The sequence below is a fragment of the Lepidochelys kempii genome, chromosome 4 (assembly GCF_965140265.1).
Source record: "Lepidochelys kempii isolate rLepKem1 chromosome 4, rLepKem1.hap2, whole genome shotgun sequence".
NCBI classification, from domain to species: Eukaryota; Metazoa; Chordata; order Testudines; family Cheloniidae; genus Lepidochelys; species Lepidochelys kempii.
Window position 1 is genome coordinate 122,388,633 of NC_133259.1, and position 22,544 is coordinate 122,411,176.

Genomic DNA, 22,544 nt, shown 5'->3' on the forward strand with positions numbered 1-22,544 from the left:
CTTGCTTGCAACAAGACACACCTCTCCAAAACTATTGGCTAGTTTTTCTCTGCTTATTTGCATAGCCTCCTCATCTCCAATCAGCAGCTGCTGACTGCTTAAAATGCATAAAGCCGGCCACTCAGTGAGGCTGGGGGCTGGGCCACCACGTGCTGTTGCTAAGCTTCGGCTTCTAAATTGTTACTGTAGTGGCTGACCTATCAGGGAGAAGATTCAGATCTGTCAACATTCTGTCTCCTAACCAGAGGGCGCTTGTCTGCCCTGATTGGCTCTACCTTCGGACTAAAGCCCGCCTCTGCCTAGAAATTCTGCCCATGATTGGCTATGCCAGTCGCCTGTGTGTCAAATGTAGGTTGAGAGAGGTGGTTTATATAGGGGACTTGGAAGTCCCCAGCCTGTGAACTCAGTGCAGTTTTAATGCTCATTGCCTTCCTCAGCTGTTTGAAAGGCAGACATAGAGTTTGGGGGTAACTCAAAGAACACACATAAAAATGGAGCTGAACTCTCTGTTAATTCTCCTGGAAGCAGCTGAGTATTTGGAAAGAAGAGACAGAGGTATTCAGAGAAATGACTAGCAGGCACTTCTAAACATTTCACTCTCTTTGTTGCGTGGGTATTCGGACGCCCTTTTCTGAGTCCATATTTCCTTCACCTGCAAAGGTGCCATGGGATTTAAACATGTTTTTGTCAGATGCATTGCGGGGGGGGGGGAACAAATGCTATTTTCTTGCAAAATCTTTGAACAAACGAGCCGTGGCTCGAGTCTGTTTGGAGCATATGTATGTTGCAGCATTCAGTGTAGCATTACATTGTTGTGCATGTTGCCGTTTGTGATTGCATTGCAGTTTCCCTTCCCCCTTGTCACAATGTTTCAAGATGTGCATGATCTAGCCAAATTTTTTTTTTTTTTACTATTTACTCGGATGATCCTCCTATTTTGGCACTTTTTGTTTTGTTGTCTTTCTTTTAAAAATTCCGGAATGAAATCCAAACAAATCAACCAAAATTTTTGTTTTTTACCCTAGCGTTCCTGCAAAGGAGGAAAAAATGCATGGGAAAATATATTGCCACTAATGCTGACTTTGTCCCTAGAAGCAGAACATGGCTATGCATCAGTCTTACCCTTCGATAGTGACTATTCCAGAAAGAAAACAAAGGCAGGCACGCTGGCCAGAAAATCCCAGAATAACAGGTAATAGATGTACCGTCATTTTCCACAGTGAACTGGCAACCTTTCCTATATGTCTAGCTTTGTGTGTAGCGCATAGATGCATAAAAATAATAACTAATCCTGTGTCTCAGTTCCCAGTAGTCGCCATTTTCCCCCTGTATGGGCTTGGCTCTGTTTTGATCTCTCATATAAACACTGCCACGCGTACACCATCGCCTTAGCACTCACTGCCTTTCTAAACCATCTGCACTCACGCTTCTTCCCCCGGTTTGTTAATGGGTGTGGGCGCCTTGTTTTCCTATGTATTTTTAAAATAATAATCAAAATCCTGACTTCCCTTGCAAATTCCCTCCCAGTCCTTATTTACAATCTCTTTATTGCTGCGAGATCAAATGCAGCCTCCAGCTGCAGTGTAACGCCGGGATCTTGATGGCGGGGGAAGAGTGGAGGGGAAGGGGAATGGAGGGAACATTTATCTCCTAGTGAACTTGGATTTATGTATGTATTTTCAAGTGTTTGAGTGAACTTGACCTTTCCGGAGGGTCTGCTGCACCATTGCTCTGGTCTGTGCATCGCCTGCACGAGCGAGTCCCTCTGCATGCAGCTGAATTACAGTGCATGGTTACATTATTATCAGCTGCCTTTTTTGTTGGTTTGTTTGTTTGTTTTTCTTGCAGCCACTACCTGTTCTGTGATCACCCTTAGCTCAAGCTTGTCTGCGCAGCCTCCCTGCAGCTTTGTTTGCCTGACCGGGCAGTGCTCAGAGTGCACTGTCTACGTGCAGAAGGCTGTCTTAAAGAGACAGCGCCTCCTCTTTACGTAGGAATTCCTTCTTTTCTTGCGCTTTATGTTCACACACACACACACACACACACACACAATATGCCCAGATAGTTCCCTCCTTCTCCAAAGCATTGGTGCTCTCCTCTTTACAAAATGACTCCTTTAAAAAAATTGTTTGATTATGATGAGCCCTGCAGAATAGCCTAAAATGAACAAAACTTGCACATGACTTATTTTCCAAATGAGAGGAAAGTTAGTCTGATCGGGCCAGTTGTTTGAGCTCAGTTAGTCCAGCATAAATCCTGCACAACCCCAGTGTGGTCAATGGGATTACTGGCAAAATGGGAAAGCAGAAAACAGCCCAGTTACGGATATTAAATTTTGAAAATATGAGCTAAACAAAAATCCAACATCTCCCTTAGAAACATACAAGATCACAATGAGCTATGCTTGCAGTAACCGCTGCAGGGCAATGTGCTTGAACACAACTGAGGAAATACAGGGTGTAAATCCTTCTCTCCCCATCCCTTACTCCAAACAGTGCTGATATTTCTGGGGCTATAAATTCGGGAGGAGGGGGTAATAGTTAAATTGGTGTACAAAGATACAAGATCCGTTCATTTTAAAGGGGTCTGATCAGGCATCACAGGGGTACCTAGATTTGGAGACATTTTTCATCTCTGTACATTTCTCCATATTCTACAAAGACAGTTAATTTAAACAGAATTCTTAGGGTTTCTAGTTCTAGAGTTCATGGTCTTGTTCTGATCCTTGTTTCTTGTATACAAGAGACAGAAATCTGTATTACTTGTGGAAGCATTATTCCATCATTTCCTTTCTTGGGTTTCTCGCTGTCCACAGCAAAACAATCATTTATTTGAACTGTAAGCTGCTTTTAGGAATTTTTAGCAGAAGATATGTAATCTATCTATTTCAGCAGAATTGAAAAAACAATTGTTACAGGTTTGGTAGCATTATTTATTAAAGCCAGAACACACATCACTATTGACAGATACCATTGTCTGTCAGATATTTCTCACAGTTTTTTTTCTCACTCTGATTCTTGTCTTGTACACCCAAACACTTTTTTAAAAAATGCATAATGATATTTTTATCATTTTCCTGCCAGCTTTATCGTTTATAGACTAGAAAGGGCTCATTCATACTGTGGTAAGGCAACACCTCTGGAGAAGTAGGGCCACAGATTCAGGCTTTGTGTTTAGTTCACCATGGATATTTGTTCACACCCTAAGGAAAACAACAACCATCTCCGCTGGGCATACCTGACAATCTTTCTATAACACACACCTCTGGCTGGAAATAGCAGGATCTTGTGATAAGGTACATTGGCAGTCCTGCGTTGTGCTTGCCTACAACATGCACTTGTGTTTCAAATTTAAGTAACAGGTCGAGATGCCTGTTTTTACCTATGAGCTTATGATCCCAAATTCAAATCACACCACTGCTGTTATTCGTATTGGGAGCACAGGTGCTAGAATTAGGGGTGTTGGGGGTCTGCTGCACCCCTGGGCTTGAAGTAGTTTTCATTAAATGCAGGCTTTATAGTTTGGTTCAATGACTCGCAGCACTCCTACTATAAACATTGTTCCAGCACCCCTGATTGGGAGCTAATTTAATGGTTATTTAGATGTTGGGTCACAGCCTCAGAGTGCATAGGATTTGAATGTAGTGTTCAATTTGATCATGCAATCAAATCTTTATAAGCAATTCAGGAATTAAGAGGGGTAGACATCTGGCCAGAGTTCGGAGGATCCTGGGGTGGGGGCAATTGCATAGTGCAAAATTGCACCAATGTTATTTTTCAGTAATTTGGTTATTTCTAAATCCGATTTCTTCCAGCAGTCTCAGCAGGTTTGAAAACTAACCTTTGCATATGTCATTTGAGCACAAATAAAAGCGCACAAACAATTGTTTTTAAAGCCTGAAAAGCATCTCTTTCGTGCATGGATAACTCAAAAATCGGGCTCAGAATTGTATCAAACTTAAAAAAATTAAATTAGCCTTTGGACTGAGAACAAGTATGAAAAATTTCCTCTCCCCAAACAAGTTACAGGCAACTGGACACACGTGCATATCGGGGAAAGTGTTTCTTCAGCCGTAGCTCTGGCCATTACCAGAAAGCTATAATTAGGCAGTCCATTGAAAGAGTTCATAATTTTTACATTTTTTTTGTTTGTTGATGTGTTTGTTTAAAATATTACTTGTCAATTTTTAATTTTATGTTGATAGAAGAAACATTTTCATGTTATTGTGCAGATGGTAGAAAATGCTGCTTGATGCCATTTTTTTCCCCATCTTTGTATAATATATATTAAATTTATTTATGATGAATTGATCTATAAATTTCCTTTTATGATTTGTAGTTTCTTGCCCTTGAGTCAGGAGCACGCTCTCTCTCTCTCATATATATAATGTTCCCACTTTACACAAAACAGATTTGAAAGGTTTTTTTTATGTAAAACTTCTTTGTTTATATAGCGTTCTCTCCTGAGATTTGGAAGTGTTCCCCTCAGATGATTATGACGAAAATCCCCTAGTAGATGAAATTGGATTTTTGTTTTCCAATCTGAATGGATGATTTGAGAAAGGCGCAAGTTTGTATTTGATTTTCCAGGGTAGGGGAGGTAAACCCAGGTCAGCTCTTCTTGTAATGGTGATAACTAGACAGTATTTGGTTGTAGTGCAGAAAATGTCTCCTCTTGATAGAATAATAACTGTAGTTCCTAAAAGCAATACAGTGGAGCTCATTAACATGCTTGCTAATATGCTGTTGGAATAAAATCAGGCTAGAAAAAATGTCATATTTAGTAGAGTTGTGCCTTGGAGGTTGAAATGTTAAACTTTCAAATGTCTTTCCATTGAGTACAGTGGGTGTAATGAAATGGATGTATTGTAGATGTCTGCAATTTGTTCAGAGGGAATATTTCACAGAAGCAGAAAGTCAATGAAGTTCAGAAGCTTACTTGGTTGCAGAAAGTTATTTGTTAATAGGAATTCACTGTAGCTTTCAGATAATTGGAGCTTTCTTGTTTTGTTTCCTGTTTGTGATGCCGACTTAAGAGAGATAAGCCTATACATTTTTGTGTTTATATAAGGGGGAAAACTGGTAGCCTGAACCGACCCCCTTGTGGACAGTGGCCCACATCGTACCACCAGCACATGTAACAACTAGACAGGCCTGATTTTCCACTGCCTTGTACTTTGTGCAGTCTCTTATCACTGTGTATAGTGGGTAGCGTGACCAGAAAGCAAGTGTGAAAAATCAGGCTGGTGATGGGGGTAATAAGCACTTATATAAGACAAAGCCACAAATATCGGGACTGTCCCTATAAAATCTGGACATCTGGTCACCCTAATAGTGGGTGTAAAACGCCCATTGTACCTTTATGTGAGTGTAAAAGACTGCACAAAGCAGCAGACCATCAGGCCCAATGTGTGTTCTGTGCCCATGAAAAGATCAGAAGTTAAATTAATATGCAGAGTAAAACCTTAGTGCTCAATGCCTGTCTATTGGGTCACAGTTAAATTTACTGCCAGAGCAGGAAATGGAAGTCTGTGAAGTAGCCTGCTTGGCCTGTTAATTTAGGAGCTGATAAAAAGGAGGGAAAATGAAAGCAAAACTTGGGCTTATAAATATCCCCACTGCATCTGTTGAAACTAATCAATATTTGATAATGTTTTTGTATCAATAAATAGAGTTGTGTACAATGTACTCTGCTCTGATGAAGGGATATATGTGCAAAAGAAGGTGTTCGGTCAAAACGGTCTGATATTTCAAATGAAAACATTATTTAATGTCTCCATTCTTTTGTTAATATTGCACGTCTGTCACTGCAAACCAGTCTCTGGCCCATATCTGGCAAGCTGCTCTTTGCAGACTAGAGGTGTGTGAAATTGTTCAGCCAAAACTTTCTTAGCCAAAAAATGAAGATTTGGGTCAACTGAAACATTTTGTGAATTCATGTTGACTTTGGTGAATTGTTTCGGTTGCAGTGGAAAAAAGAAAAAACTCCAGAAATGTCAAAAGGAACTATTTTTTTGACATTTCTGAAATGTCTCATTTTGATTTTTTCCAGGCTAGATTCATATAGCAAAACTGGTGAATGTGCCCCTCTTATAACCATTAGCCCAATACTTAGGGCACTCACCTGGGTTGTGGGAGTCCCAAGTCTGAATCTCCACTCTGGAGCAGGGACTTGAATCCTAACCACTGGACTATCGAGTCACTCTGTCTCTGGCCCAATGACTATTAAAGTATTTCATTTAAAGTAGCACACCTTCAGCAGGAGAGGCTGAGAGATCCACTCCAGAATAGCCTGTGTGGTAGGGCACTCATCTGGGATGGGGAAGATCTGGTTCACGTCCCTGCTCCAAATCAGGCAGAGGAGGGATTTTGAACTTGAGTTTCCTACAGTCAAGGGTGGTGCCCTAACCACTGGGCTAAAGATTATAAGAAGAGCACCACTTCCCTCTCCTCTGGCTGTGAATCTAGCCCTTTCTTTCTTTTCATTTTATTAAAAATACCCAAAAAATTTAGTTCAACCCAAAACAACATTTTTCTAACTTTTTTGATTCACTGAAAATTCTGAAAGTTTGGATTTGGTTCAACCTGAACTGAAAGCTTATTTTGATTTCCTGCCCTCCCCCCTGAACTGTCAAGAGAACTGACAATTCAGTTATGTGCCAAGCTCCAATGCAGATAGACCTCTACATCCGAGGAAGCAGCTTAGGGATCAGCGCCTATTTTCCTTCATTTTTAAAATGAAAGGCAGAGAATAAAATACCATAACAGCCAGACTGTGGAAACAAAACAATCTGCTTTGCACTCTCTAAACTCAGTGTATCCTTCTTGTTATTTTCCCCCCAGGAAAATGAGGCATGAAGGAAAATGGTCTATATTACAGAATGCATTAAAAAAATTAAATAATGCTAGTGGTACACTAATAAAATACATCTTGTAAGTTGATCTATTACCAATGAGGAACTATAGTATATACCAGAGTAGCAGTCTTTATGTGGTTTTGTTTTTGTTTTTTTAAGAAAGTTACCAAATGAGAAGCAATATCAGGCCTTGCTCTTACACTGAGATTTATCATACTCACTAGAGTCAAGGCTCTGCATAAGGAACTGCACCGATGTATCTATCTGCAGAATCCCAGCCCTCATCCATAATACTGACAAAATTCTGCTGTGAGGTGGAACTAAAAGAGAAATAGTATCTCTTAAAAATATGTGGTCAATTTTTTTTAAAAAAAAGGGTGGGGGTGGGAGTCAGAATAAATGAATGCAGAACTGAGTGAAGTTGTGCTCTAACCACTCAAATATCAGGTAGTTCCAAAGTTAGGCCCTGATCCTGCAATACACAGCCCCGCTGCAGATTGGTGTGCTGGCACCAAGTTCAAGTAAAGCCGATGGAAACACAACCCTATCTCTGCCTCACGCATGTCTATTACATTGCAGACTCTTATTAGATGATCACATGCTGTGTCTTGAATAATGCATTGTCATGTTTATTTGTTTCAGAGTAGCAGCCATGTTAGTCTGTATCCACAAAAAGAAAAGGAGTACTTGTGGCACTTTAGAGACTAACAAATTTATTTAAATATGTTTATTTGTGTGTTTTTCCTCCAGCGTGGATATATGTACGTAGCATCTTGTGGAACTTGCCACTCTTTGTTCTTGTGTTTTGGCCTGGGCTAATATTTCTAATATATTTTCAATGCTGACAGTACACCAGTAATGCTAGATGTCGCTCACCATCATTTTAAGCACACTTTCTACAATGCTGCTCTAATAGACGTGAGGCTTAAAATAATGGTGGCAGCCAGTAACTTATCTATGGCTCCCAGTGTTTGAACTGCAGTAGTGCCTGGAGCGCACAGACTAGGTTTGACATGACAGAAGAGGAAGATGAGACAGATGGGTGGGGGAAGGGGAGAGGAAGATGACTTAACAGGAAAGCAGTCAAACTACAGAACATTGTGCAGAGGTCTCTGCTCCCCACCTGCACAGCCAGTGTCAGCTGGTAGGCAGGGTCCTGGCCTTTTGACCTTAATTTTGATATTTCTGTACATCTGAGCATTTTAACATGTAGTCTTAACATTGCACTAACACGATATCTGAAAGGTAACTTCCTAAGGGTACCTTTTTTTAAAAAAAAAAATAGGAATAAAGATGAGGAGGAGAGAGAGCTTTTGTCTTCACTATTAAGAAACTGCTGGTTTGTAAAATATTGCAGTTAGAGCATGTAAATGCCATAATCTGTAATTACTTGGCTAGAGACTCTTTAGGTGCTGCCATCCCTGACTCCAGCTACAGAAGAAAACATGCCCCTTAATCCTATTTGATAATTTGCATTTTAAAAGAATCAGAGCTTAGAATTTCACACCTGGTTAATCACCATTTAACTCCTTGGTACTAGATAATGAATGCTAATGCTGTCTCACCTATATCCAGTTGGGATCCAGGAAGTGGGCAGACTGCTAAAGGACCTCCCCTCAGTCTAAGGGGCAGATCCACAGGTCCGGGATTCCAAATCATTGCAGGGGACAACTAAAGATATAACGGGAATGGGAGTGAGGTCACAGGGTTAAACGAAGGGAACAGGACAGGGACACTGAGCAGAGAACCCCAGACAGCGCCCACTGCTTCTTGAAGGTGTCAAGGGAGCCAGCGGTCGCTGCCCCGAGGAACTCTGCCAAGATACGTGAATGAACTGAGAAGCAGAAATAGGCCTCACGGCCGTAGGAAACCCCATCAGCCAACCTCCTCTCCCTGGTTTTGTAGATGGCCATTTTGGCCAGGGCTAGGAGGAGGTTGACAAGGAGGTCCCGTGACTTTGTGGGGCCATGGATAGGGAGTGCATAGATGAGAAGGTGAGGGGAAAAGTGCAACCAAAAATGTAATAATATATCTAGGAGGAATCGGAATAGGGGCTGCAACCTGGCTGACTCCAGATATAGGTGCGCCAGGGTCTCCCTCAAGCCGCAAAAGGGGCAGGTGTCTGGGAGGGGAGTGAACCATGCCAAGTACACGCCTATGCTCACGGCTCCGTGAAGGAGGTGATGTCCCCGGTGGGCGGCGGGACCAGGGTGGAATATAGGCTGGCCCACCGGGGTGCCTCACCCTCCAGACGTGGCAGGGGGGGTCCTGCCACTTTGTGTTGGGGCGGGATGCGAGGGTGAGGACACGAAGAGTGTGGAGCATGAGCATGTACAGATGTTTCCTTGGCATGGTCCGGAACCGAACCAGCTGATATTCATGCAGCCAGCTCGCGGTAAAGGGGTGGGATAGCTGGGTAGGTCCACCGGGCAGGGACCCGATGAAAAGGTCCTGAGGGCCTGTGGTGTAGGGTGGGCAGGGCACGGCCTCTCTCAGGACCTGGTCGAGGAACCCCGAGCAGTGGGCGGTAAAGCGGCCCTCACCTCCTGAAGTATGCGCCAGGGAGTATGAGGCCTGGAGAGCCCCAGGCGTTGAGTGAGTGTCAGAGGATCCAGCCAGTCTCCCTGGTCGTAGTCCAGGAGGTCTCAGACTCTGGTGACTTTGGCCAGGACCAGCCTCTGGTGCACCGAGGGGGACTCTGCCACCTGCATATGGAGCTGGGGGTTGTGTAGCAGGGGCTCCTCGAGGAGATCCACCTCCTTGGTGGCTGCCACGGACCTGGTCGCCAAGAGCAGTTTCCAGGTCCGGAGGAGGTCCTGGTAGAAGACTGGCAGCCCAGAGAGGTCTTTTGGATGGAGCTAAAGGAGCTGCTGGTCGTATTGGAGCCCTCGAAAGCGGCGCAGGAAGGCATGTGCCAGTACACTCCACGCTGGGCTACCTGCACCATAAAGGAGCCTCTTCAGGGCCTGGAGGCAGAAGACATGGACCTGAGTGTGCAGGCACTTCAGGCCCTGTCCTCCCTCCTCCAGGGGCAGGTGGAGGACCCCTGCAGAGAATCAGTGCAGTCCTGGCCAGAAGAATTCCAGAACGCCTAGATAGTAGCCATTACTATTTGCAACAGCTGCTTTGCATCTTAAAGTAGCACAAAGTAGCCAGAGTTTCTGTGGATCTGGCCTCTCTTCTTTCTCCACAGGAAATGTTTGTGGCAAACATTCCCCTACCCAGTCCCTTCTATTCTTCCTCCGCTTCTGGCTCACCAAACACAGTTTTGTGCTGAAATAACAAAAGATATGGATTAAAATCACTTATTTATTTTGGTGCAGGTATGTGTGTAAATCTGCCCTTAGATTTCTTCCCATCTGCCCTCTGGGTTGTGTGAAGAGCAGAGGATACAGGATGAGGGGTCGCAGAAATATTGGTTCTCCCTGGGGCAGTGCTCTGTGCTTCTCAGAACTGACTGGGTGAAAAATAGTAATTACTTATATCGAGCTTTATCCTCTCAAAGAACTATACAACCTTTCCTGATGAACCCTCATCGTGTGGGGAGGTAGGTATTGTAGAACTATTAACTCCCATTTTACAACTGGGAAACTGGCAGGTTGTGTCAGATCTCAGATTTTTTCAATGCCTAAACCACTAGCAGGGGTTCTATGACAATCTTTGTAGTGGGGGTGCTGAAAGTAGAAGCCAAGTATTTGGTTGTTACTACTTCAAGCCACAGGGTGCTGCAGGTCTCGGTTTGCTCCCTTCCACACCAGTCTCATGTTGGTGTAACACATGGCTAGAAAGGGTTAAACATCCTGCAAAATAAATAACCCTCAAAAGAAATGTGGAGAGAGAATGTTTGTGTTTTTGTGAATTTACATCTGTATGAGTAGGGTCCACAATGTAATCAACAGTCCCTGTCTGTGCTATATTCTGATAATTCAGAGATCAAAAGAACATTCTACCATTTAAGTGAATTGTAAACATGGGATATCTCAGTATTCATCTCTCTTTGAAATGTATTGTGAATGGTGGAGGAACAAACAAATTGCCTTATGCTAAGTACCGGTGATGGACCTTCAAAGTCATGCTAATTACCTTTTGAATGCCAACTTGTCAGAAGACAGGAAATTGTATAAAAGATCCTTGGGTCCTGATTCTGTTCTCTCAGATATGCTTAGGCTTCATCAGGGGAAGTTTGAGTCACAAGACTGAGGTCCCAGTTTTGCTGGTACATCCTGAGTATGATATTTGGATATTGGACTATAATCTGTGAACTATTTTGAAAGAACTCTTTGCAACTACAAAGCTCACCATCTATGCTATGAATCTGAACCTCAATGAATTGAACTCATGTCTGTATGTATATTGATCTTTTAACCATTCTCTCTCTCTCTTGCTCTCTTGTTTTTTAATAAATGTTAGTTTAGTTAATAAGAATTTGGGTAAGATCTGGAATATTCAATAACCTGGGAGGTAATGTGTCCGATCCTTTGGGACTGGTAGAACCTTTTCTTTTATACGATGAAATAAGATTTTCAGAAATCATCATATTTGACTTAGGCACCTGGATGGAGGCCTGAGGCTGGATCACTTTAAGGGAGCTGTGTTGTTTGGACTTCTGAGTAACCAGTGAGATAGTAAAGAAGCTGTTTTATGCTGGTTTGGTAAATCTAAGTATTGGAATATCCACCAGCTTTCTGGGGATTGTCTGCCCCATTCTTTGCAGTTCACCCTAATGGAGTGACCACACCTGGCTTCCCATTAGGCCCCGGTCACAGTGGTGTGGTCATGCTTGGATACACATTACCACAGGTTTTTGAATCAGAACCACACGCTTGTGAAAAATTAATTTTGATATTGGAGAGCTTAAGGGTTAAAAATCAGTTACAGTGAGTGACTCATGATCAAGATTCTGACAGAAAAAGCCTGGAAGAATTGTGCTTAAAGAGGGAGTTGTCATTTAAGAAAAAGGCCTAGAACAGGAACTGAAAAATCTGTTACTAGTTTACTAGTAATTACTAGTGATAAAGAAGCAGACCCACTGAAGATGCTTGCAGTGAGAAACCAGCAGCTAGCACTTGAACAAAGGCAAAAAATAGCTGATCTGGAAGGAAAAGTTGCTGAAAGAAAACGCCTGTGTTTTGACCATGAACAAAGAATGGCACATATTTGATTGCAAGAACTAGAAGTTAAGGCAAAAGTGAAAAACTTAAGCTCCAACTCAAAAGAATAAAGGAACAACAGGAACTGTATCATCCTGAAAAGCCAGCTCCTCTCAACAGCAAAGGTGGGGATAGAATCTATCCAGTTGGTAACAATGTTGGTATGTTGTTTGACTCTAAGCAGTTGTCTGTGTGTAACCAAATATACCCCAACACTGTCACCTTCTATGTAAATGCTTTTACTGTGAGCGCAGGTGGAGGTAACCCCATAACTTGTGCAGAGAATGTAAAAGTCAATGGAAAATGATGTTTAGGGCAAATTACAGCTTCTAACATCACTCTTGTTAAAGCAGATCTTGTCAAAGAGGAAGATTACTTACCAAATAGGAGTGTGAATGTTGTAATCCTCTGTGAGGTTTACTGTAAGTGTGCCTTTAGCCAGAATCCATCTTGAATGGAATGGTGTTAAACATGAAGTTATAGCTGGTGTAAGGAAGCTTATTGCCTAAGGATCTTTTGATTGGGGATGATATTAAAGCTTTGTTTGGTCAGGTTGACATAAATCAGTCACAGGAAAGAAATAATCCTGAACCTGTGTCTGCTAGGGGCAAGGATTTGCCTATGTAGGGTTTCTCTAAATGTTTGTCTGAGGAAAATAGCTGTTTGTGCAAAAAAGCAGTGCATCTGTGGAAGAAATTTCTGAGTGTCTGTCTGGTACCTCACAAGTGAATCTGGCATTAGATAAGGCTCAGGAAGATGTTTCTCTAGAGCAAATTAAAGTTGGTGACCAGGTTAAAGCCCTAACTGAGGAAGGAAGGGGTACATTCTTGGTGAGTGATTAAATTGTTGGCTGGTAAAGCTTGGGAAAGTAAGCCTGACCATGTAAAAGTGATGTGCTTAAAGAAGCTCAGTGTAATACGACACTATTTGTGGAAAACAGCAGTTTATCTGTTAAGGGAGGGAAAGGCAAAGAAGGTTTAGATGAGCGTAGGCAGCCTTCTGAGTTGAAGGCTTTGTCTAATCAGCGGTTTGGGAAGGCAAGGTTAGTGGAACATGAGTATCCCCATATCTTACCTATTATCAGTGTGGAGAATTGTGATGGTGAAGGAAATGTTCCTGTGTCTGTTAGGGGTAATGACTTGCCCATAAAGGGAGCTACACCAATCTCCAAGCAGTTGTCTATGAATAGCCATGTATGCTGGGACAAAGGAAAGGATAACCCAAGCTGTTGGTCTGTTAAAGGGGAATGTTTCTCCAGCTCTTTTCTGTCTGTAAAGCAGACAGAAGAAGCCTGTCAGCCTACGATGGTTGAAAATTTATCAGTTGACCCAAAGTTGATTCTGGATACAACTAAGCCCAAGAAGGAAGTGTTCCTAAGTTTGTAGCTGCTAGGGATGATGACACTGCAACTAGGTTACCATCCAGTTGATGTCCTATATAGCTCCCAGAGACCAAGCGATTCTTGTGCTTCTATTTTGCCTGTTGCTAGTGTGTTGCTGGGTAAAGATATGACAACCTTGTCTGATCAGGGTGATGTGATATACCCAGGGCACAAGGAAAGCATGAAGGTAATTTGACTGTTACCTACTGACAGTGTGGAAACATGGAACAAGGCAGAGAATACTTCTAATCTTGTGACTATGAAGTCCAGCAGGTTACCTGAAAGGGGGTTGTGTGAAAATCCTCCTGATGGGCCAGAGGTGATTCTGGATGTGAGTGAAATTCAGAAGAAGTTTGGTGATTTGTCTGTTGTGCCAAAGTTGGTTCTAGACCTAAATAAAGCTCAGAAGAAATCTGTTGCAGTGCATGATATTGCAAAAGAAAAGGAATTTCGTAGTGAAGTCTTTGAAGTCTGTGAAAAGGAATTGTTTCCAGTGACTCTTAATGGGCCATTGTTGATAGTAAACAGTCTCTCTTCTGAGGAAAGTGTGATGGTGCCTAATGGCCAGAGTCTTTCAAATGTGTATGAATCCAATGGCCTTGCTTCAGAAAGACCCAGTGTGGATAGCTTTGAAAAGATTTCAGATGTAATAAAAAATGTTAGGGAGTTTAAACAGCCCTATAAGCTTAATCAGCTTGTTGGGGAGATGTTGTTGGAACATGAATGTCTCCATGTTGATTCTGTAAATAAGCATTCTGTGACTCAGGTACTGAGAAAAGATCGGGTTACTGGTTTTTCAGCACATAACAGCCTTATAACTGAACCTACAAGGATGCAGAGGAGAGCAAGTAAACTCTCATCTCTAGACAATTTGAATATGATTTCTAATCTCTCAGTGGACTTGACATCTGTTTCCATGTGGAAGCAGAGGTTGGTAATGGAAGGACAAAAGAACCTTGTGTCTAACATGCTAGTGAAAATGGATGGTATCTCTTTAAGACCGAGTCCAGCCTTGGAATCAGTAAATCTTGAGGATCTGAAAACTAGTAAACAGGCTAGTGTCTGTGTTGATGCAAATTACCTGACTGACTAGGGGGAGAAAGACTTGCCCATAGCCCTTAGCAAAGAGGATGTACCCAGCCAGCCAATGGATTCTGTTATTCAAGAGTTCAGATATTGACCCTACTGGATAGGGAGGAAGGGAAGGATTAAACATTGCATATAAAAGCCACAGGTTAACCATAAAACACCAGAACCCCAAGGAAGTGGTTAAACTAAAAGCCTATGTTAAGGAAGACCCTGAGGGTCAAGAAAAAGCTACAAAGGTTCAAAAGGGATATTGAACAATCTGACCTAAAGAATGATTTGCCTAAACAAAAGACTTGGCATAACAAAAACTGATTGTAAATGTACACTTGTAATAAATTTGATGTTAATGCTAATATTAACGTTTGTGACTGTGGTGCTGATGCCAAGAACTGTAAAAATGTAGAATGTGCAGGGTCTATTGGGAAAAACCTTGAACATGTTGGGAGTAATACATAAGAATTCATGTTGTAAAAGCCTTCATGGTTATACTGTTTCATTGACAACACACTTTATGTTAAAAGGCCTGTTGATATTGATATTTTAGTTAGTGCCTGTATCTAATCTTGAAACTGTACACAGCAGAAAAACCACCACAAGCTTGAACTGCTGTGCAAAAGGGGAAACTGAGGTACAACTCCTAACAGCCTTCATGGCTGAATGCCAGAGTAAGTGCTCTCTAAAGAACATTAATGGCTGTGTTAAGTCAACATATAAACCAAACCTTGGAATCACTAAAGTGTTTCACAGAGTGTCGAATAAGTTTTTAACTTGGGCCAAAGCGTGCCTCAGTCATTTGCCTTACAAAGAATTCAGTGTAAACACAAATGATATCAATGTTGGAAGGTCTTAAAGGTGTATCCAGGAGCTCTATTTGCTCCCTTCCACACGTTGGGGGTATGACGCGTGGCTAGAAAGGGTTAAACATCCTGCAAAATAAATAACCCTCAAAAGACATGTGGCGAGAGAATGTTTGTGTTTTTGTGTATTTACATCTGTATGAGTAGGGTCCACAATGTAATCAACAGTCCCTGTCTGTGCTGTATTCTGATAATTCAGAGATCAAAAGAACATCCTAGCATTTAAATGAATTGTAAACACGGGATATCTCAGTATTTATCTCTCTTTGAAATGTATTGTGAATGGTGGAGGAACAAACAAATTGCCTTATGCTAAGTACCGGTGATGGACCTTCAAAGTCATGCTAATTACCTTTTGAATGCCAACTTGTCAGAAGACAGGAAATTGTATAAAAGATCCTTGGGTCCTGATTCTGTTCTCTCAGATATGCTTAACTTTCATCAGGGGAAGTTTGAGTCGCAAGACTGAGGTCCCAGTTATGCTGGTACGTCCTGAGTATGATATTTGGATATTGGACTATAGTCTCTGAACTGTTTCTGAAAGAACTCTTTGCAACTACAAAGCTCACCATCTATGCTATGAATCTGAACCTCAATGAATTGAACTCATGTCTGTATGTATATTGATCTTTCAACCATACCCCCCCTTGTGTTTTTTAATAAATTTTAGTTTAGTTAATAAGAATTGGCTGTAGCATGTATTTGGGTAAGATCTGGAATATTCAATAACCTGGGAGGTAATGTGTCCGATCCTTTTGGGACTGGTAGAACCTTTTCTTTTATATGATGAAATAAGATTTTCAGAAATCATCATATTTGACTTAGGCACCTGGATGGAGGCCTGAGGCTGGATCACTTTAAGGGAACTGTGTTGTTTGGACTTCTGAGTAACCAATGAGGTAACAAAGAAGCTGTTTTATGCTGGTTTGGTAAATCTAAGTATTGGAATATCCACCAGCTTTCTGGGGATTGTCTGCCCCATTCTTTGCAGTTCACCTTAATGGAGTGACCATAGCTGGTGCCCCACTAGGGCCCTGGTTATAGGGGGGCCTAGGAATTTTACTACAAAGCTCACTTAGCTACATTCATATGTACAGTGCAGTCTGGAGTCACATCATAGCTTAGTGTAGCAACGTTGTAACTTCACTTGTACCCAGGCAGACTTTCAAACATGTGTAAGACTTATAACAATTTTTTCTTTAACTTAGCAAAGCATACCCTGCACATTAAGGATTCAGTCTATGCAAAAATTCTTGTTTAAGGATTCTGCTGCTTTTGCTGTTCTGCTACAGTATACGGGTTGTTACCTTTGTCTGCTCCAATAATTCAAGTGTGATGTACGCTGTACAGTCTGTCTTATAGCAGGCTGATTTCTGGAGCGACGTTGGAGCTGATTGGCTGTGTGTAACAGGTCAGATTCATCCTAGGTTCACCTCTAGTGACTTCCATAAAGTTACTGTGCAGTAGGGATGATTTAGCCCAACACCTGTTTCATCTGCTATGTAAAACGCTTTATGTGAGCAATTTTCTCGTAATTTAAGCGGGTATGCTCATGAGAGCTTTGGAAATCTTTTCCTGCTGAAAGATTATTTCCCGGTATGTGTGTCTTTACTATACAGTTAACACGGGCTCTTACTGGGGTTTAGCCCAACCCCCCTACCATCTACACAGAAAAACTTTTTATCCAAGTTTGGAGGATGCTTTAAACACAGGCCAGTTTTGTGTAGAGTTTGCTTTAAGCTGTTCTAAGGCCAAAAATCACAGGCCAATGTCCTTCTCCTCTGCCAGTACCACCTCCTCACCCTCGCAGAGGGGCACCAACAACCTGCAGCTTCACCCTCCATCATGGCCTGGTGCGGAGGTGAGGCCCTGGATGGAAAGAGGGGGTTGGAGAGTGAGCCTGCCCCACACTCACCTCATAGTGGCAGCTCCTGTCTTCTCCGAGCCCGTCTCCCTGCTCTGAGCATTGCAACCTGGCACAAGGAGTTCCAATGCCACTCAGGTTGGCCCAGCCACCCCTCCTTCATGATGGGGGGGGTGGGGACGAAGGGAAAGGGCGGCTGGGCCAAACTTGACTGAGCAGCTCTGTGACCTCGTGTGCTGGGTCACAACACCAGGAGCAGAGCTGGGCCCAGCCCCAGGGACAGAAACCACTACTATGGGATAAGCGTAGGGAGGGCTCGCTTTCCAATACCCTTCTCCTCCTCTGGGCCTCCTCTCCACACTGGGCCTGTGACCCACCTAGAACCTTTTCATAACCCTCCATTCGGGAAACACTGGGTTAGAATCCAGGCTCAGCTTTAACTTGTGTTGGAACCTGCCCACTTTGCCGCTAGGATGCCGGCAAAATCACTGGAGAACTAATAGTGCCTCAGTGCCCTTTCCACAGTTCTCCCTGAACAACCAACAGATTTTCCTGCAGTTGACTGGGAAAGAATCCTAGAGCATTTCAGCACAAAGAAGCATGGAATATGCCCACAGACACACAGGGGCAAGTTCAGAAATGATGCACACACAGTTATATGGAGAGGTTTTTCAGTAGGGATGCCACACTGGTTGGTTTGTTGCAAGGTTGCTTTTTTTTTCTGGGAGCTAAATTCTGTCTTTGTTTTGGGGGTCTGTGTATGTAACACAACTACATAATCTTAAGTGATAAACTGATAAAAAGGCAGATCACATTTTTGGTCTACCACTGTTGTTCTGATTATGTTTAAATAGTTTTCACGTGATTAATTTGAGCAGGAAATAATGTGTATATGTATTCCCATTGTTTCACTTTATGATATGGTGCACTTAGTTTAAGATTTAAAATATAAAGACACTTTTTTTTCCCCAAAAAGATACCAACTCGTATATGATCTGTTCAACTCTCGCTAAAATCAATGGGGAGGTTTCCACAGAAGCCTGGATTGGGCTCAGAGGCCCTGATCCTTCAAAAATGTACACATTCCGACCCTTATGTGAGTAGTCCCATTTAAGTCAGTGCATAAATGTTTGCAGGATTCGGGCCACAGTGGGTAGACTTGGACATGGAAAAAAACATTTCGGGGTCTGATCATGAGTGATTACTAAACACTACCAAATTCACGGGCCATTTTGGTCATTTCACGGTCATAGGATTTTAAAAATAGTAAACTTCATGATTTCAGCAATTTAAATATGAAATGTCACGGTGTTGTAATTGTAGGGCTCCTGACCCAAAAAGGAGCTGTGTGTGGGGGGCGGCAGGCGGTCGCAAGGCTATTGTAGGGGCGGTTGAGGTACTGCTACCCTTACTTCTGTGCTGCTGGGCAGTGGCGCTGCCTTCAGAGCTGGGCGGCTGGAGAGCGGCGGCTGCTGGCCGGGAGCCCAGCTCTCAAGGCAGAGCTGCCGCCAGTAGCAGCACAGAAGTAAGGACGGCCTGGTATGGTACTGCCACCCTCACTTCTGCGCTGCTGCCTGCGGAACTGGGCCCTCAGTCAGCAACCACCACTCTCCGGCCACTCAGCTCCGAAGGCAGCAGCAGCGCAGAAGTCAGGGTGGCATGATACGGTGTTATCACCCTGACTTCTGCGCTGCTGCTGGTGGGGCGCCGCTGCTTTCCGACCACCCAGCTCTGAAGGCAGTGCAGAAGTCCAGGGTGGCAATACTGCGACCTCTCACCCCTGCAACTCTCTTGTGGGTAAGGACCCCCAATTTGAAAAATGCTGGTTTCCCTGTGAAATCTTTATAGTAGGGTAAAAGCACACAAGACCGGATTTCATGGGGGAAGACCAGATTTCACGGTCCGTGACGTGTTTTTCATGGTCATGAATTTGGTGATTACACGATCCTAGCTTTGCTTTCCCTGTGCAGCCAGATGGGTACATTGGTTGCAGTGTTCACATCAATAAGAAATTTCAAGTATGCTGCAAGATCTATGTGGGCGGTTTGCTTAAGAGCCAGCCACATGCTTCTGTAGGAACGATCGATGACCCTGTGCTGCACCTGGTAACTGCACGTGTCTTAGAATGGACTGTGCTCTTTACACCTAAGGCATGAACAAAGCAACCTCTGTCAGCACACGGTGCACGGAAGCTGGTTCGGTTTCTAGCATACTGTTGGAAAACTGATCCAACAAAATCTGCTTGCATGGATCTTGATGCTGCAGTGTGTTGCACCCTAAAAGCTGCTGCTGCCGCCTTCATATTCATGATCTTCACACACTGGAATAATAAACATCTATTTCCATTCTCAGAGAACTAGAACTACTAGTCCAGGAAATGACTGGTTTTGTAACAGTGACAATAATTTCATCTGAGAAATGTTTTTAATTTCAGTTGTATAAATAAATGTAATTAGTGTTTCTGTCTGAATCTGGTGGGTTTTTGTTTGTTTTTGTTTTTTAAACGGAGTTTTCGATAGTAGATTCAATTTTTCTAGAATGGGAAATGGTCCTAATTTCTTGGAAGTTTTATTTTTTATTTTTTTAAAGTTCTAGGTTTCTCATCCATACACAGGTTTAGCAAAAGAAAAGAGACATCTTTTCTGCATTAAGACTGATATTCACAATTACTCCAGCTGTTAAATGGTGGTTTGTTTTTTTTTTAAATGCTTCCCTCAGGGTCTCCCAGAAACTAAGTTTTGAGTCTGTTCTTTTGGGATTTCGTCCCTCTCATTCTTACAGTTCTTATCTTTTACCAATTAAATCTTGCAACTGTTTTGTTTGATCTTTTTTCCCTTTTCTCCATGGCTGAAAATGTTGTGTGGTTTGTTTCTCGTACCACTTGGGTCAGATTAAGAGGCAGAAGTGTGCTTAGTGCCTGAAGACCATTTAAGAAACTTTTCTGTACAAATTGTAGTCTGTGCAAAAAGATTTACCCATGCAAATGGAGTAGTTAGATATTCTAGGGAAACAACTAAAAAAATGTTGACACCTTGTAGTCTTTCGAAAGCTATGTTAAAAGCAACCAATTAAAAACATATATTGCATTAAAATCCATGTGAAGTCTAGGCTTTAGTTTAGTTTATAATCTGTTTTAAATTGCAGGCTTTTAACATTTCTTTTGAAAGCCATATAGGTGACATTTTTAGCTATTCTAAAATCCAGTACTCATCATTCTAAAATATTTTTTTTTCTATTTTTAATAGGTCATCACACAACGAACTAGAAAAACATAGGTAAGTCATGAAAAGAAAGTGAAATTATCTAGAAAAAGCATCGTAGATGTTAGGACGACCATGTATAGACAGGGATATGGTGTTAGAATGGTGTCCTGAATGAACCATCTAAACTTATAGTTGATTAATACTGTACTTATAGAAGTATAACTTTAATTTTAATGATGTTATTAAAGAAATTGATTCCCCTAGTTGTTTGCTAGCAAACCTTTAGAGTTATTAATACAATAGAAATTGAGTTATCATGATTAAGCTGCATGAATTTGGGGCTAGGGGAGAAGTATGAAATGCAGAATTACTTTACTGTTTAACAACACTTAAAGTAAACTTATGTGTCACAGAGGAAGGATTTAGTCTTGCAACTCCCACTCTATATAAACTGGTGCAAACAAATTTCCCATTAACTCAGCTTCCTTGTAGAGACAGCAGGGTCCATCCAGAGGATTATGTTCAGGGCTGGAAACCAGGGCTAGAAGTGTCTGCAACACTTTGAAAAACTATTACACCTCTACCCCGATATAGTGCGGTCCTCGGGAGACAAAAAATCTCACCGCGTTATAGGTGAGACTGCGTTATATTGAACTTGCTTTGGCCCCCCCATTCCTTGTTCCCTGACTGCCCCCTCCAGAGACCCCCCCCGTCCCTAATCACCACCAGGACCCCACCCCCTACCCAACCCCCCGCTACCTGTTCCTTGACTGCTCGGACCCCTATCCACACCCTCCGCCCCCTGACAGGCACTCACTGGCAGCGGCGGGAAGCGGAGCAACGTGCTCCACTATGCCACCTCCCAGCCGCAGCGCTCCGCTTCCCCCCGCTGGTGAGTGCGGGGAGGTTGGGGAAAGGATGCCCCCCGTCCTCAGCTGTAGCTGGAAGCCGAGCGACGCAGCTGGGAGCTGGCGGAGTGGAGTGGTCTGGGGCCAGGCTGCTCTGCTTCCACCGCTGCCGGTGAGTGCGGAGAGGATCCCTTCCCCCAAGCCCCCTCCCCCGAGCAGCGTGGCTGGGACTGGGCAAGGGGAGCGGGCTGCTCCCGGCTCCCCGCTAATCCCCCGGGCCACTCTGGGACTGCGGAGCCACCCAAAGTGCCCCCCACACAGCTCCTGCCTCCCAGACCCTGCGGGGGGAAGCCCCTGACCGCCCCTGAGACCCTCTGCCCCTTATCCAACCCCCGGCCCACACCCTTAACGTGCTGCTCAGAGCAGCATGTTGGAGCTTTACTGCGTTGTATGCAAACCCGCGTTATATCTGATCGCGTTATATCGGGGTAGAGGTGTATTTATTAATTAAAGAAGTTCACAAAACCCTTTAGGCCCAGAATTTTAAATAGACTCTTCATAACGATTGTAACAACTACACAAGTGCACAATTTTGGGGTTTGGACTCTATAGAAAAAAGAGGCCATGGATCCTAAGGCAGTTACTGGAGCTGAGGACAATGTATGCAAACAAACTATGGCAGTATAGAATAGGTGACAAGTATGGCTCATGAAATTATGCACACAGATTTGATGCATTCTTCAGACTACGTGAAGGGTGATTGATAGTTACTCTTACTGTGTTGCATCCAAAGGGAAGGGTGATATTTGTAATGTTGACATTTTCTTCCTGTCCTATCCCAAAATAGGCCAAAGTACCTTAATCACAATTTCTTTATTAAAGTTCCTGTCCCTGTGCTTTCACCTTGTTGTTTTTTTCCTCCTTCTTGTCTTTTGATCTTCCATTCAATCTCTTAGTACCCTTCCTTGCTCTATCACTACCAATCTGTCCATCTTTACTGAGTATCCGTTTTCCCCCATTCCTCTTTTATTATCTCAGCATGTAGTTTCCTATTTCTCCCTCTGTTCTAGTCCTGAGCACATTTAAGCAGCACGGGCTGGGGGAGGCATTAGCACTGCATGCAGGTGCAGGAAAGGAGTGATGTTTTTTTTTATATGTATATAATCACATTTCAGTTTCTCACTTTGAGTTCTGCAATGTGTCTTTTCACATGCATGTCAATAGTACTTGCCACTGTGGCATTTTCTCTCTGCAGTTTACTTATTTTCACATTGGAACTTGAAGATATAGCTTCTA

General features: G+C 42.9%; 1 protein-coding gene across 2 annotated transcripts in view; it reads left to right on the forward strand.

The window, feature by feature from the left end:
• The first annotated feature begins 348 nt into the window (after nucleotides 1–348).
• MXD4 (MAX dimerization protein 4) overlaps nucleotides 349–22,544 on the forward strand; it is a 56,360-nt gene continuing 34,164 nt past the window's right edge. Inside the window, exons 1-3 of one of the 2 annotated variants that reach the window (XM_073342728.1) lie at nucleotides 349–555; nucleotides 1,096–1,192; nucleotides 20,443–20,472. In XM_073342728.1, coding sequence (XP_073198829.1) covers nucleotides 492–555; nucleotides 1,096–1,192; nucleotides 20,443–20,472 — 191 coding nt within the window. In that variant the 5' untranslated portion in view covers nucleotides 349–491. Of the gene's footprint in view, nucleotides 556–1,092; nucleotides 1,193–20,442; nucleotides 20,473–22,544 lie in introns of both variants that reach the window. The other variant, XM_073342727.1, reaches the window with a different exon arrangement.